Raw genomic sequence first — 12,405 nt, 5'->3', positions numbered from 1 at the left:
AACAGTGATATTTTTACTTCTTCCTTTCCAATTTGTATCCCTTTGATTTCCTTTTGTTATCTAATTGCTCTGGCTAGGACTTCAAGTACTATATTGAATAGGTAGGGAGAGAGTAGGCAGCCTTGTCTAGTGGGATTTTAGTGAGATTGCTTCAAGTTTCTCTCCATTTAGTTTGATATTGGCTACTGGTTTGCTGTAGATTGCTTTTATCATGTTTAGGTATGGGCCTTGAATTCCTGATCTTTCTAAGACTTTCATCATGAACGGGAGTTGGATTTTGTCAAATGCTTTCTCGGCATCTAATGAGATGATCATGTGGGTTTTGTCTTTGAGTTTGTTTATACAGTGGATTACGTTGATGGATTTCTGTATATTGAACCATCCCTGCATCTCTGGAATGAAACCTACTTGATCATGATGGGTGATTGTTTTGATGTGTTCTTGGATTCGGTTTTCGAGAGTTTTATTGAATATTTTTGCATCGATATTCACAAGGAAAATTGGTCTGAAGTTCTCTTTCTTCGTTGGATCTTTATGTGGTTTTGAGTATTTGGTATCAGAGTAATTGTGGCTTCATAGAACAAATCGGGTAGAGTACCTTCTGTTTCTATTTTGTGGAATAGTTTGAGGAGTATTGGAATTAGGTTTTCTTTGAAGGTCTGATAGAACTCTGCACTAAACCCATCTGGTCCTGGGCTTTTTTGGCTGGGAGATGCTCAATGACTATTTGTATTTCTTTGGGGGAAATGAGACTGTTTAGATAATTAATCTGATCCTGATTTAACTTTGGTACCTGGTATCTGTCTAGAAAAAATTTCCATTTCATCCAGATTTTCCAGTTTTGTTAAGTATAGGCTTTTGTAGTAGGATCTGATGATTCTTCTTAGAAACAAAATACCCATGGAAGGAGTTAGAAACAAAGTTCTGAGCAGAGACCGAAGGAATGCCCATCCAGAGACTGCCCCACCCGGAGATCCATCCCATAAACAACCACCAAACCCAGACACTATTGCGGATGCCAACAAGAGCTAGCTGACAGGAGTCTGATAAAGCTGTCTACTGAGAGGCTTTGCCAGTGCCTGACAAATTCAGTAGTTGATGCTCACAGTCATCCATTGGACGAAGCACAGGGTCCCCAATGAAGGAGCTAGAGAACGTTCTCAAGGAGCTGAAGGGGTCTGCAACCTCATAGGAGGAACAACAATATCAACTAACCAGTACCCCCAGAGCTCCCTGGGACTAAATCAACAATCAAAGAAAACACATGGTGGGACTCATGGCTCTAGCTGCATGTGTAGCAGAGATTGGCCTAATCGGTCATCAATGGGAGGAGAGGACCAAGGTCCTGTGAAGGTTCTATGCCCCAGTATAGGGGAATGCCTGGGCCAGGAAGTGGGAGTGAGTGGGTTGGGGAGCAGGGGGAGGGAGGGAGGAGATAAGGGATTTTCAGAGGGGAAACTAGGAAAGGGGATAACATTTGAAATGTAAATAAAGAAAATATCTAATAAAAAAGAAAGAAAAGAAAGCACAGGGGTTGACATCTGGACCTGCTTGCAGATGGGAGCATTAGAGCATCTCTGTCCACGGCCTTGTATCACCAAGGAAGAATAGAGGGATGTGGTTAGGATGTGGATTAGAACGTCTTTAGTCTTTGGAGCTGTTTTCAGAGCCAAGAAAATTGTACAAATCATTGATTACATACTGTGTTGTGTTGGGAATTGGTATTTGGGGTTGTAAAACTGAAGAAGGTGTCATTCTCAGTCAGGATGAGCCAGGTTGCACTGTACCAACAAGCCCTGAAGTCACAGTGGTTGGAAATGGGCTTTGTTTTGCACTGTATCAGTCAGAGTTCTTTAGAGGGACAGAATTTATGGGATAAATATATGAGGAGGAGTGAGAGAAAGGGAGAAAGAGAAAGGAGGAGGCTCACAGGCTGTGGTCTAGCTAGTCCAACAATGCCTGTCTACCCAAGGAAAGCTGCAGAATCCACTAGTTCAGTTCACAGGGTGGGACGTCTCAGGTAGTCTTCAGTATACATCAGAGTCCGAAGACGTGGGCTCTAATGCAGTCAAAGAATGGACTCGCAAGCAAAAGCAAGCAGGGAAAGAATGAAGACATCTATCTTCCATGTCTTTCTGTAAACAGCCAGCAGCAGATGTGGCCCAGATTAAAGGTAGAACTTTCTACCTCAAGAGATCCAGATTAAAAGTGGGTGGGTCTTCCCACTTCAAATGATCAAATTAAGAAAATCTCTCTCACAGGTGTGCCCAGCCGATTGGGTTTTATTAAGACCAGATATAGTCAAGTTGACAACCAAGAGTAGCCATCACACCCACACCACTTCCATGGCTGACTGGCAGGGAGATTCACTGTTGTTAACTGGGAACCCCCAATAGCAGGAATCCATCACTGACATGAATTGCTAGGCTGAAGGTATAAAAGAATCCTCTCCAAGACATCCTACTGCTCACCCAAGAGAACAGGCAATACGGCCCTAAATGGTATGTGAGGAACACTAGAGAAAGTTTTGAGAACACTGAGAATGGTTGACCCCACAATAAGCCCTTCCAGAAACTCTCAAGGTTGGACATACACTGTGAGTCCAAAAGCACACTTATAAAGCTAACCCAGTCTTGTGAAGGCTTCCTGGAAGGGCATATGTGAGCATGGTAATAGATTGGCTATGCTGATGGGGGAGACCATGAGTAGAGTAGAGACTGACAGTAAGGACAAGGGGTATTTGCAGTACAGAGACAACCCAAGCAGAGATGAAATGGTATAGACACACTTATTCGTTTGTAGAGCATGAAGGGAGAGGCAGGGTATGGCCAAAGTTGACAGAACACTCCTGGATGGAGGGTGCTGCCCTGCTGTGGGCCAGGACATGGATTTAAGCCAATACAATGTCTGTTATCCAGCCAGCAACTATACAGGGTGCTCGGGATCCCAGTGTAGTATCAAGCCATTCTCATGGTGAACTTTTAAGCATGAGAACCATATTCTGGGTTGTCATGCTTCAGTTAACAACAGTTAGCCAGAAGCAGACGTACAGGAGCCCGAAAGCAAGGTCAGTACATTTAGAGACTTTCCCACAACCATGGACATTGATGGATTAGGTCTTTGTTTTTGTTTTAGCAGGCAGTACTGTCTACGTGCTGAGTTTTATGTCCTGAATGGTACTTTCATCCTGGAGTTGTGCTCAGGTCTGGGGACCCGTTTCATCCTTGGCAGAAGTTGGCACTCAGGGGCTGAGTACAGTGCTAGCTAGCCTCCTGGTACTGCTGGGCAGGGCTGCCTTTTTTCACCCATCATCTTCCTAGTGGGACCCGAGGGGTACCTGTGTCAGGATACCTAGGGAGTTGTTTAAATAAATATCTATGTTGAACATCAGCTAGCCCTGTTGACACACAGGGAAGGGAAGGGAAGGGAAGGGAAGGGAAGGGAAGGGGGAAGGGGGAAGGAAGGGAATGGGGAAAAGGAAGGGGGAAGGGGGCTGCTTGTGGACGTTGTACATCTGGTGCGGAGCCTAGTGCGCACCACGATGTACAACGTCCACAAGCAGGGAAGGAAGGGAAGGGGAAGGGGAGGGAAGGGGAAGGGGAAGGGGAGGGAAGGGGAAGGGGAAGGGGACTAGAACTTTAAGCAATATCTTTGAGAGACTTTACTCCCAAGGCTTAAAATCTTTTTCAACCACCCTACCTAAACACACAAACAAAAAAAGCTGGAAAAGACCACCCACGTGCCCAGCACCTCCATTCCACATCACTCACAGGCTTCTGTTTGCTTGCTGCATATCTGGCTGAACCATTTGCAAGTAAGCAGCATACTTCATGCTTCCTCATGAACCCAAATACATTGAAGAACTTGTGCACCGTGTCCTGTCTGTTACATTTAGTAAATCTACCTTACAATCCATACTTGCATTTTCCCTATATTCCTCTAATTGTATCCTTTAGTTTGTGTACAGCCAGAACCCAGCTGGTTCTGAGGCCAGCTGAAGTCTGTTTGCGCTCTGGTGGGCTGGGCTCTGACCACGGTGGTCTCTGCTGACTGACTTATGTGCAGTAACGTTCTTGAAAGCAGCAGTCCTCAGGGGGACACCCCATGGTGGTGGTTCCGGTGATGGGCAGCAGGGAGCCCGTGGAGAGCTGCCATCTCCTTTATTAGACTGCCGTACTGCACAGGGCAGCCTCGTGATGGGTTTCCAGAAAGCATATTGAACTAGCCTGTGACCATCTCCTCTGAGCTGTCCCTAGGACCTAGGTGGGATGAGATGTCTGTCCTCTCAAATCTGACCTCTGAGCAGGCTCAGATTGTCCACTGGACAAGCAGGGACCAGAGAGAGACACAAGCAATAGTTGCAGGCATCACACTGGGGACTCTGCTCCCCTCTGGTAGGCCAGGAGGGGAGGGGAGGATCCCAAAGACAAGTTGCTTTTGAGATGGCGCTTCCCACTGTGCTGCACACACCTACAACCTTCTGGTTCTTCAACCCCTTAAGCCCCGTGATTCCCTCTGGAAAATAAAACTGGTCCCACAGGAAGACGGGGAGACATACCCCATACCCAGGCAGCTCTCTCACTGGAGAATCACAAATCCCTGTTAATCCTACGTGGAATCTGCCAATCCTCCAACCACAGCTTGGCCCATTCTAGGTGTATCTTGTGTCCACCACCCTGGGCACTGGGGAGGAACCGCAGCACCCGAACACTGAAGGCAGGTTTCCATGGAAGCACCCGAACACTGAAGGCAGGTTTCCATGGAAGCACCCGAACACTGAAGGCCAGTTTCTATTCCAGACACTCTTGCCTCTCAGAACTCACAAACATTTCTGTTCATCACAGACCTTGGGAGCCTCTGTGCAGCTTCCAAGTCCTTCCTGCACAGGTCAAGGCCACTTTACAGATATTCCAGCCATTGAGGGTTCTTCTGATTCGATGATTTCCTGTCCTTACCAGTTCCTAACTGCACCCCCCTCCCCCCCCCAACACACATTGAGTTGGAAATTTTCTCTTTGAAACTGGAGGTCATACCAAGGTGGTAAAATATTAAAACAAAACAAAGACCTAGCCATCACCAATCAGCTAACTTAAAAGTTCTCTTCATGTGATTTATGTATGGGAAGCCCTGCCAAGCGGCGTGCTGTAAACAATGACGACAGGCTCAGCATGAGAAATCACAATGTCCTTTATTTGCAGAATTTCACTTAACTAATTCTCACGGCTTCTTCCAGTTTCTCACCATCATTACAAAAGAAAAAAGTGTCCTTTGTACGAGCATGGAAAATACTAAACAGCGAATAAGAAGTAAATATTGCACAATTAAATAAAATAAAATTGGTCTTTTGTTTGTTTTGGTTTTGTTTAGTATAGTATAGAGTTTACTCAGGGCATGGGGAGGGAAGTTGAGAGGGTAGTAGAGAGAGGAGTAGAGAAGTAGAGGCCGGCCATGAGCAAGCAGAGAGAGAGAGGGGGGAGGGGCAAGAGGATGGAGCGAGAAAAAAACTGTGGCTGTAAAGGTCACACTAGCTGAGGTGAGCACGCCACACTACCGATCTCCAATATAAATGACCTCAAACCACTGAAAGCAAGCCTTTCTTCAGTGCTCAGCCGTATTGCATGACACACTGAAAAATGAATTATAACCAACATCAGCACTTTCATTAGTAAAATATGAGCAGTTTTCTTTTCACGTTATCCTCGTGAGGAATCAGGAACCTGTGCAGAGCGAAGGAGACTATGGATAAGCACATGACCTGCTCCTGGCCACACGACTCCTACACAAGTCTGTTTAGGGCCCTGGCTCTAAGAGCCTCACCTAACATGATCAGCTAGTACCTTAAAATGGACGATGAAGTTTAGCTAACTAAAGAGCAGGTACAATTGGAGATGAAGTTCAAAGGGCCTGACCACTGGGCTGACCAAGTAGATGCTCAGTGGAACTCGGGCAGTGACCACTATTAAAGAGGCCTGTGGTTACTAGGTTAACGTGCCAACTACATAGGACAATAGGAACCGATGCTGCCCGAGTGAATGCTAGAACGATTCACTCTGCTTGGCCCAAAGAAGGTAACAGCTCTAGGGCAGGGTCCAGGATAAGGTGACAAAGCACCAGGGATAAAACTGGCAAGGATGCTCTCTCTCCTTGTGAGGATCTGTGAGGGCTGAGCATGCATAGTTCTGGTGCTGCTAACCCCTGGCACAGTAGCATGGACTGACTTGGGCACTTTGCCCCCAAAAGCAGCTTTATCGGACGCCATGCCACGTTTAAAGATGACTAAGGACTCTGGCTACTTAGAGAGGACTAAGGAGATGGGACAGGAGGAATGTCTTGAGGTAACTGAGAACAGGTCCTTCCTGGATGCTCCAGGCAGATCCACAACCAATAGGCAAGGTTATAAGGGACCATTCTCGCTCAAGATATGCAGAACTAGAGGACCCTGGCATAGCCAAGCCTGGTCTGGGAGTGGACTCCAAGACACTGGCCAGGGTTGGGGAGAGGTTGAGGATTGCCACTAAGGGAACGGAGGTATTTATATGTGCCTCATCTCTGCCCACGATCCTAGACACTGGCTTCCTGCTTCAGAAGAAACAATTTTGGGGTTTTTTTTGGGGGGGTGGGTAGAAGAAACAACTTTTAGAAAATACCTTTGAAAACCAGTGTTGTTGGTTTGATTCAGACAAAGCACTTAAACTCACCAGGGCTGGCCTTGGAGGAGAAAGACTGCTGGCTAGTTACAGGGAGAGTCTACATGTCATGTTCACTGACACCAAAAAACAAAAGACACATGAGTGGTGGAGGCCTAACCAGCAAGACACCTGCCCGTCATATTTAGAGACAAGGTAAGTGTGCAGGAGCTTTAGAGATGTGTATGGTGGGGGCTGGCCTTTACAGCCACCATCCCACAGGACCTGCCGTCACCTGTTCCAGTGGGGCTGTAGAGCAAGGAAGGCCGGAGCAACCTCTCCCCTCCCCCCATCCCCCACATGTGCACTCCAAGGAGGTGGGCAATGCCTGGAGAGGCAGAGGCACTTCCGCTGAGGCCAACACTCTCATCTGTTCCTGGGAAGCTGCAGGAGGCTCTGGAGTCTGCGATGGCCACCTTCCATACCGCTCAGCCACGGCCTTGCTTGGTGACAAGGACATCAAGTGCCCATCACTGTCCCTGATGTCATGACTTGCATTCTCAAAGTGAACCATTTTCCTAGCAAAGCCAGGTTTATCTTCCGGTAGCCAGCCAACCAGCCTGTCCACAGGCAGCCTTCTTTGTTCTGAATTATTACATAGTTTTAAAGACAGCCCAGTGCTTCTCATAGAATCTGAGGCAAATAACTCTCAGATGTTAAGCAGGGATGAAAATAGTGGCAATTTTACTGACCAGTTACAAAGCCAAATAAATTTATTATCAGTCATAAAAATCTACATTAGCCTTCAATTCGGATTCATCAGTTACAATCAAAGGTTGATTTTATTGTTTATACTTTTTACAGATAAAATTTACAAATATTATAAACTTTCAAAATTAATTAATTCTCTAAACTGTACACACTATGACTCAAACATTTCACATTCTAGGATATTGGTAACTTGATTCTCCTTGGAGAAAGCACACAAAAAAAGTGTTTCCTGACCACAGAACCACTGGTGTTGTTCAACTGTCTACAGCTTCTAAAATTTTCTTCTATTGGAGAGGGAATGACAGACCTGGAAAGCAGAGAGAAGCAGAAATAAAGATGGCTGAGACAGATTCCTGGACAATGATACTTTGTGCCACTGAATAGGGTCGTCCTTTATCAGTGTTCCAAGCAAGACATGTCTACCAGGCAGACTTGTTCTGTCCAATAAGAAGTTCCTGCAAGCTTCCAAATGCAGGGGAGGGACCCACTAGCTGTATATCCCATCTTTAGTCAAGGCTCTTGGTGGCCACTCATAGATTTTACACAGATATTTCTAGGCCTAAACCCATAAAAAAAAAAAAAAGACGTATTTTAAGCTGAACCTGAAAAACCCATTTGGAGGCATTTTTGAGAAATAAGACTATTCTGACAGAAGTCAAATTAGGAACTCTACAGGGAGCGACATGAGCAGATCTAAAGGGAGCAGAGCATTGTGCCAGACAGGTAATGGGGACTCAGCAATGGCAGAAGGCACGGAGCTACTCACAAAAAGCCAAACTTCTCAGATTGCCGTGACCTGGCCCTTCTCCCTGGACATATGCTCCAGTGTGTCCCTGAGCTTCATCTGATTTACCTAAGGAAGAAGTACAACGGCCCCGGTGTCCCTCACAGTAGGGCCTGCAGAAGCTCTGACTTATAACAAGAGTTGGGAATTCCACCTAAACAGGGCCAATAAAACGCTGTGAATGAGGAGACCCAAAGGATTCCAGTGCCCTGGCGGCTGTGGTCAGTGCTTCTGTGCTCCACTACCAGAACCAAAGACGACACACCTGTACACAGCACAGCTGGCACAGGGCACACTGTCACATCACTTGAGACAAGCTCACTTCCAGAGGACGTGTCACCATCTGTGCTCGCCACTGTGGTCAGGGTTAAGTGGCATGTCTTCTTCATAGGACTCATTTTAATTCAGCTCCTTTGCTCTGTTTGCTGAGATGCTCTTGATACACACCTCACGCTGCCTCAGCCTTGTGATCCTCCCGCTTCAGTCAGCCACCGATGTGCTCAGAGGACAGGCGTGGGCCACCACTCCTGAATTTTTTATTTATTTATTTATTTGGCATTTTTCGAGACAGGGTTTCTCTATATAGCCCTGGCTGTCCTGGAACTCACTTTGTAGACCAGGCTGGCCTCAAACTCAGAAATCTGCCTGCCTCTGCCTCCCGAGTGCTGGGATTAAAGGCATGCACCACCACTGCACAGCTACCACTCCTGAATTAATCCAGTGTATTCTCTCCACTCAAAGAGCTGTAACATAACACTTTAAAGCTGGTGTGTTTCCCAACATTCCAGAAATACAGAATTTTTACATCGGAAGAATACAATGGAGTTCCAAAAGAGGGCTCTTCACACCTCCCAAAGTGGTCAGATCTGGCATTAGGAGTCTTGACCTTTAAACAAGGCAGGGAGACAGAGGTGTAGACATACCAAAAACTCTGTCTGTTGCTCTTAGGGTGCTGACAGGCAAATCCCCAAATGTGAGTGCTCTGTACTCGGGAACGTAGTTGCACTTGTGGAAGATCATTCGCACTAAGATGGCCGCTGGACAGAAGAGGCAAGTGCACCCAGGACGAGCTGATGCCTCCCAGCTGCACCTCAGTCGATTCCAGGCAGACCTGAGCTCTGTGGGAAACTGAGGAAAGACACATGCACAACAGCACGGCTAATGTAAACTCAGGCCAACACGGTGCTCCGAGGGCCTCGGCCTCACTACCGGATGTTGTCCAGGTAATGCACTTCGGGATAGAGGCGGTTGACAAGAAGGGCCAGGAAGCTTTTCCCGTTCTGAAGGCAGTGGCCAGGGTGCCTTATAAACTGGAGAGCGTGCAGTATCTGGTCCTGGTACTCCACATACTGCTTACTGAGCGTCATGGACTCCAGAGCTGTCAGCACCTAGAAGACACAAATGACAGCTGACTTACTCTGAGAATGCGTGCCACCTGACAGCCACATGGCAGCACTTGCCATCACTATGCCGTTCCCTGGGTGCAGTCCAGGAGGCAGGCTTTGGGTGACACAACCAGGAGGTGGTGGAAGAGGCTGCACGCACCCTCTCTGACCTCCGGAGCCTTCTCTCTTATGTGCTGTTATTCCCAGTCTTTCCATGCCAGGCTAGTGTTACCTCCTATCCTCCTTTCCCCCCCCCCCCCAGATGCCAANCCCTTCTCTCCTCAGAGCCCAACAGAAAGCTGCAGGCACCAGCTGCAGCTCACTAGGGGAGAGCACAGCTGGCCACTGGGTTGGACTTAAGTTACACACCATCACAGGAGAGAGAGTGAAATCCCAAACACGGCAGCTGCTAAGTACTGCTGGGAGCAAATGATAAGGTGGCCAAGTTGGGCAGCAACACTCACAAGCCAAGGTCCCCACAGACAGAGCAGACCCAAGGGAGACATGGTCCCACAACCCTCGTCAACAGAAAAATAGAAAGCACTCTCTAACTGTATAGCTTCCTTTTCTCCCTTCTCTCACTGTAGAACAGAGAGAAACAGTGCATGGAGGAAACTAAGCTTCCACACAGTGATCCAAGGAGCTGTGGGCTGTGTCTGCCAGGTGCCCACGCAGTCACCTGCAGGAGTCAGAAGACAATCCCTACTTCCTCCCCCCAGCTCCGAGGACCTCTAGCACTGTGCACACACATGGATTTGCTTGGTTCAGAACAGAAAGAGGGAGATTTTTTTTCTTTAGTAAAGTAAATAAGCTAGAAGCTTAGAAATAAATTACCAAGTCGGCCTAAAAAACCAACTTTTTAAAATAGGATATTTCCCCCATTTCTGTTTTTTTGGGTTGTTTGTTTGGGGGTTTTGGTTATTGTTTTTTTAAAATACATTTAGTCCCTAAATGATCTACTGTAACAGCTGGCCTGAGATTAGTCACCTAAGGCAGCAAGTCCGCAGGGACGTGTCTGGAAGCAGCATCTCAGCTCTAATAGAAGAGGCCGTGTGACCTCAGGCCACAAGCACAGCAGAGTCCTGATGTTCCAGGTCCTGGGCCACAGAGGAGCTGGGGTCTCCTCAACTACACCATATATGAACCTCGCTGACTCCTCAGCTGCCCACAGGGCTCAGCTGCCCAGCCTTGAGGCCTCAGGTGACATCAGGAATGTCAACAGTGGTTTGAGGCAGGGTCTCTCTATGTAGCCCTAGCTGTCCTGAAACACTATGGCAACCAGGCTGGCCTTGAACTCAGAGATCCTCCTGCCTCTGCTCCAGAGTACTGGTATCAGAGGCGCGGGTCACTACACCTAGCTTTTGATCCTCACATGCCCTGGGCTCTGGCCATATACAGACATCCGGCAGAGCGGGAAATGGGAGCAGGCAGCCTGGAGACAGGCCGGCCACGTCTAGCACTAATACCTCCTGCAGTGTGAACTGGACACATTACCTAGAGTCCCGTCCCCTTCTTCCTCCAACCCACCCCCCGGGTCTCTCTCTCCCTCTCCCTGTCTCCTCCTCAGCACCCTGCTCTGGGGCTGTGAAGAGAATGAAGTGAGTAAACTCAACTGGCGAGTGTTGAAAGAGCCGAGCAAGAGCAATTCCTCCAGGACAGCAGCACTCCACCCTGTCAGTCAGGTAGTGAGTGAGGTGAACACAGGTTACAGGAACCAGACCAGGGACCTGTAGGCAGCCATGTGTTCAGTGTGTACTGTAACTTCTCCTAGCTACCATTGGCTGCTTACTCAAGTACCAGTCTGCAGCGGTCACTCTTCAGGTTTATGGAACAGGGACTCCTGCTTGGTTCCATAGGAATCAGCCAACTGTCATTCACGTCCAGTCAGCCATGTGCTGTGCAGTGCCAGTCCTGCCATCAGGAAGCTCACTTGTCACATCCTCCAGCAGCGAACCCTACAGCAGCTTGCCCTGGCCCTGCCTCTTCAGTGCTCTAGCCTTGTACCTAGAAAACTCAGTTTAAGATCTGAGCTGAACACACCAAGGGAACCGGCCCAGAGCTACTGCAGCGTGGCAGGCCTGGAGGGTGCAGGTTAGAGCTGCCACCCCCTTCTAAGGAGGTACACCAGGAAACCCGCAACTTGAAGGCTTTGTCACTGACCTGCTGGGCTTTTGGAGCCAGATGTAACTCAGAGCTGGGCTTCAGACGAATCTGGTCTTCTGCAGGGACCTGAACTAACAGGAAGGCAGCCATGCTTCGAGCAACCACTCGGAACCTCGGGTGTTAATGAAAGGTCAGAGGTAAGAAACTACTAAGGGGAGCACTTTGAAGCCCACCCACCCCCCCATGTCCTACTCCACGCCTGCACTGCACCTCTATCAGCAGCAGCTGCTGTCTGAGGCCCACAGAGAACAGAGCAGGAGCCTCCTTACCTGTTGGACAAGGGTGATCTCCGGCCCAATCCGATGGCCCCCAGAATCCCAGAGCTGAGCCTCTCCTCGGCCATAAGGCTCTGCCTGCTCTGCAGCATGAGCAGGATCCGGATGACGGACTCCGTCAGGACGGAGTCGTTCTGCTCCAACTGAATCAGAGACAGCTGCAGGATTTGATGCCACCACAGAAACAGCTTTGCCTCTTCCTGTGCAGAGCTGGGGGTGGGGGGCGGGGGGGGGGGGTCAGAGCAAATGAAATGTAAGAATTTTCCCACTCATTTAACAAAAAATCACATTTGAGTTTGGGCGTGGTGACGCATGTCTTTAATCCCAGCACTTGGGAGGCAGAGGCAGGCGGATTTCTGAGTTCGAGACTAGCCAGGGCTACACAGAAAAACCCTGTCTCA

At 48.3% G+C, this 12,405-nt stretch overlaps 1 protein-coding gene across 1 annotated transcript in view; it reads right to left on the bottom strand.

Moving 5' to 3' along the window:
* Nucleotides 1–8,808: 8,808 nt before the first annotated feature.
* Epg5 (ectopic P-granules autophagy protein 5 homolog) overlaps nucleotides 8,809–12,405 on the bottom strand; it is an 89,745-nt gene continuing 86,148 nt past the window's right edge. Inside the window, exons 42-44 of the mRNA XM_021150325.2 lie at nucleotides 11,999–12,214; nucleotides 11,727–11,841; nucleotides 8,809–9,569 (exon numbers count right to left, since the gene is read on the bottom strand). Of these exons, the coding sequence (XP_021005984.1) occupies nucleotides 9,387–9,569; nucleotides 11,727–11,841; nucleotides 11,999–12,214 (514 nt within the window). The 3' untranslated portion in view covers nucleotides 8,809–9,386. The remainder of the gene's footprint in view (nucleotides 9,570–11,726; nucleotides 11,842–11,998; nucleotides 12,215–12,405) is intronic.

The sequence above is a fragment of the Mus caroli genome, chromosome 18, assembly GCF_900094665.2.
Source record: "Mus caroli chromosome 18, CAROLI_EIJ_v1.1, whole genome shotgun sequence".
Lineage (NCBI taxonomy): Eukaryota > Metazoa > Chordata > Mammalia > Rodentia > Muridae > Mus > Mus caroli.
This window is presented reverse-complemented; position numbering and strand designations above follow the sequence as displayed.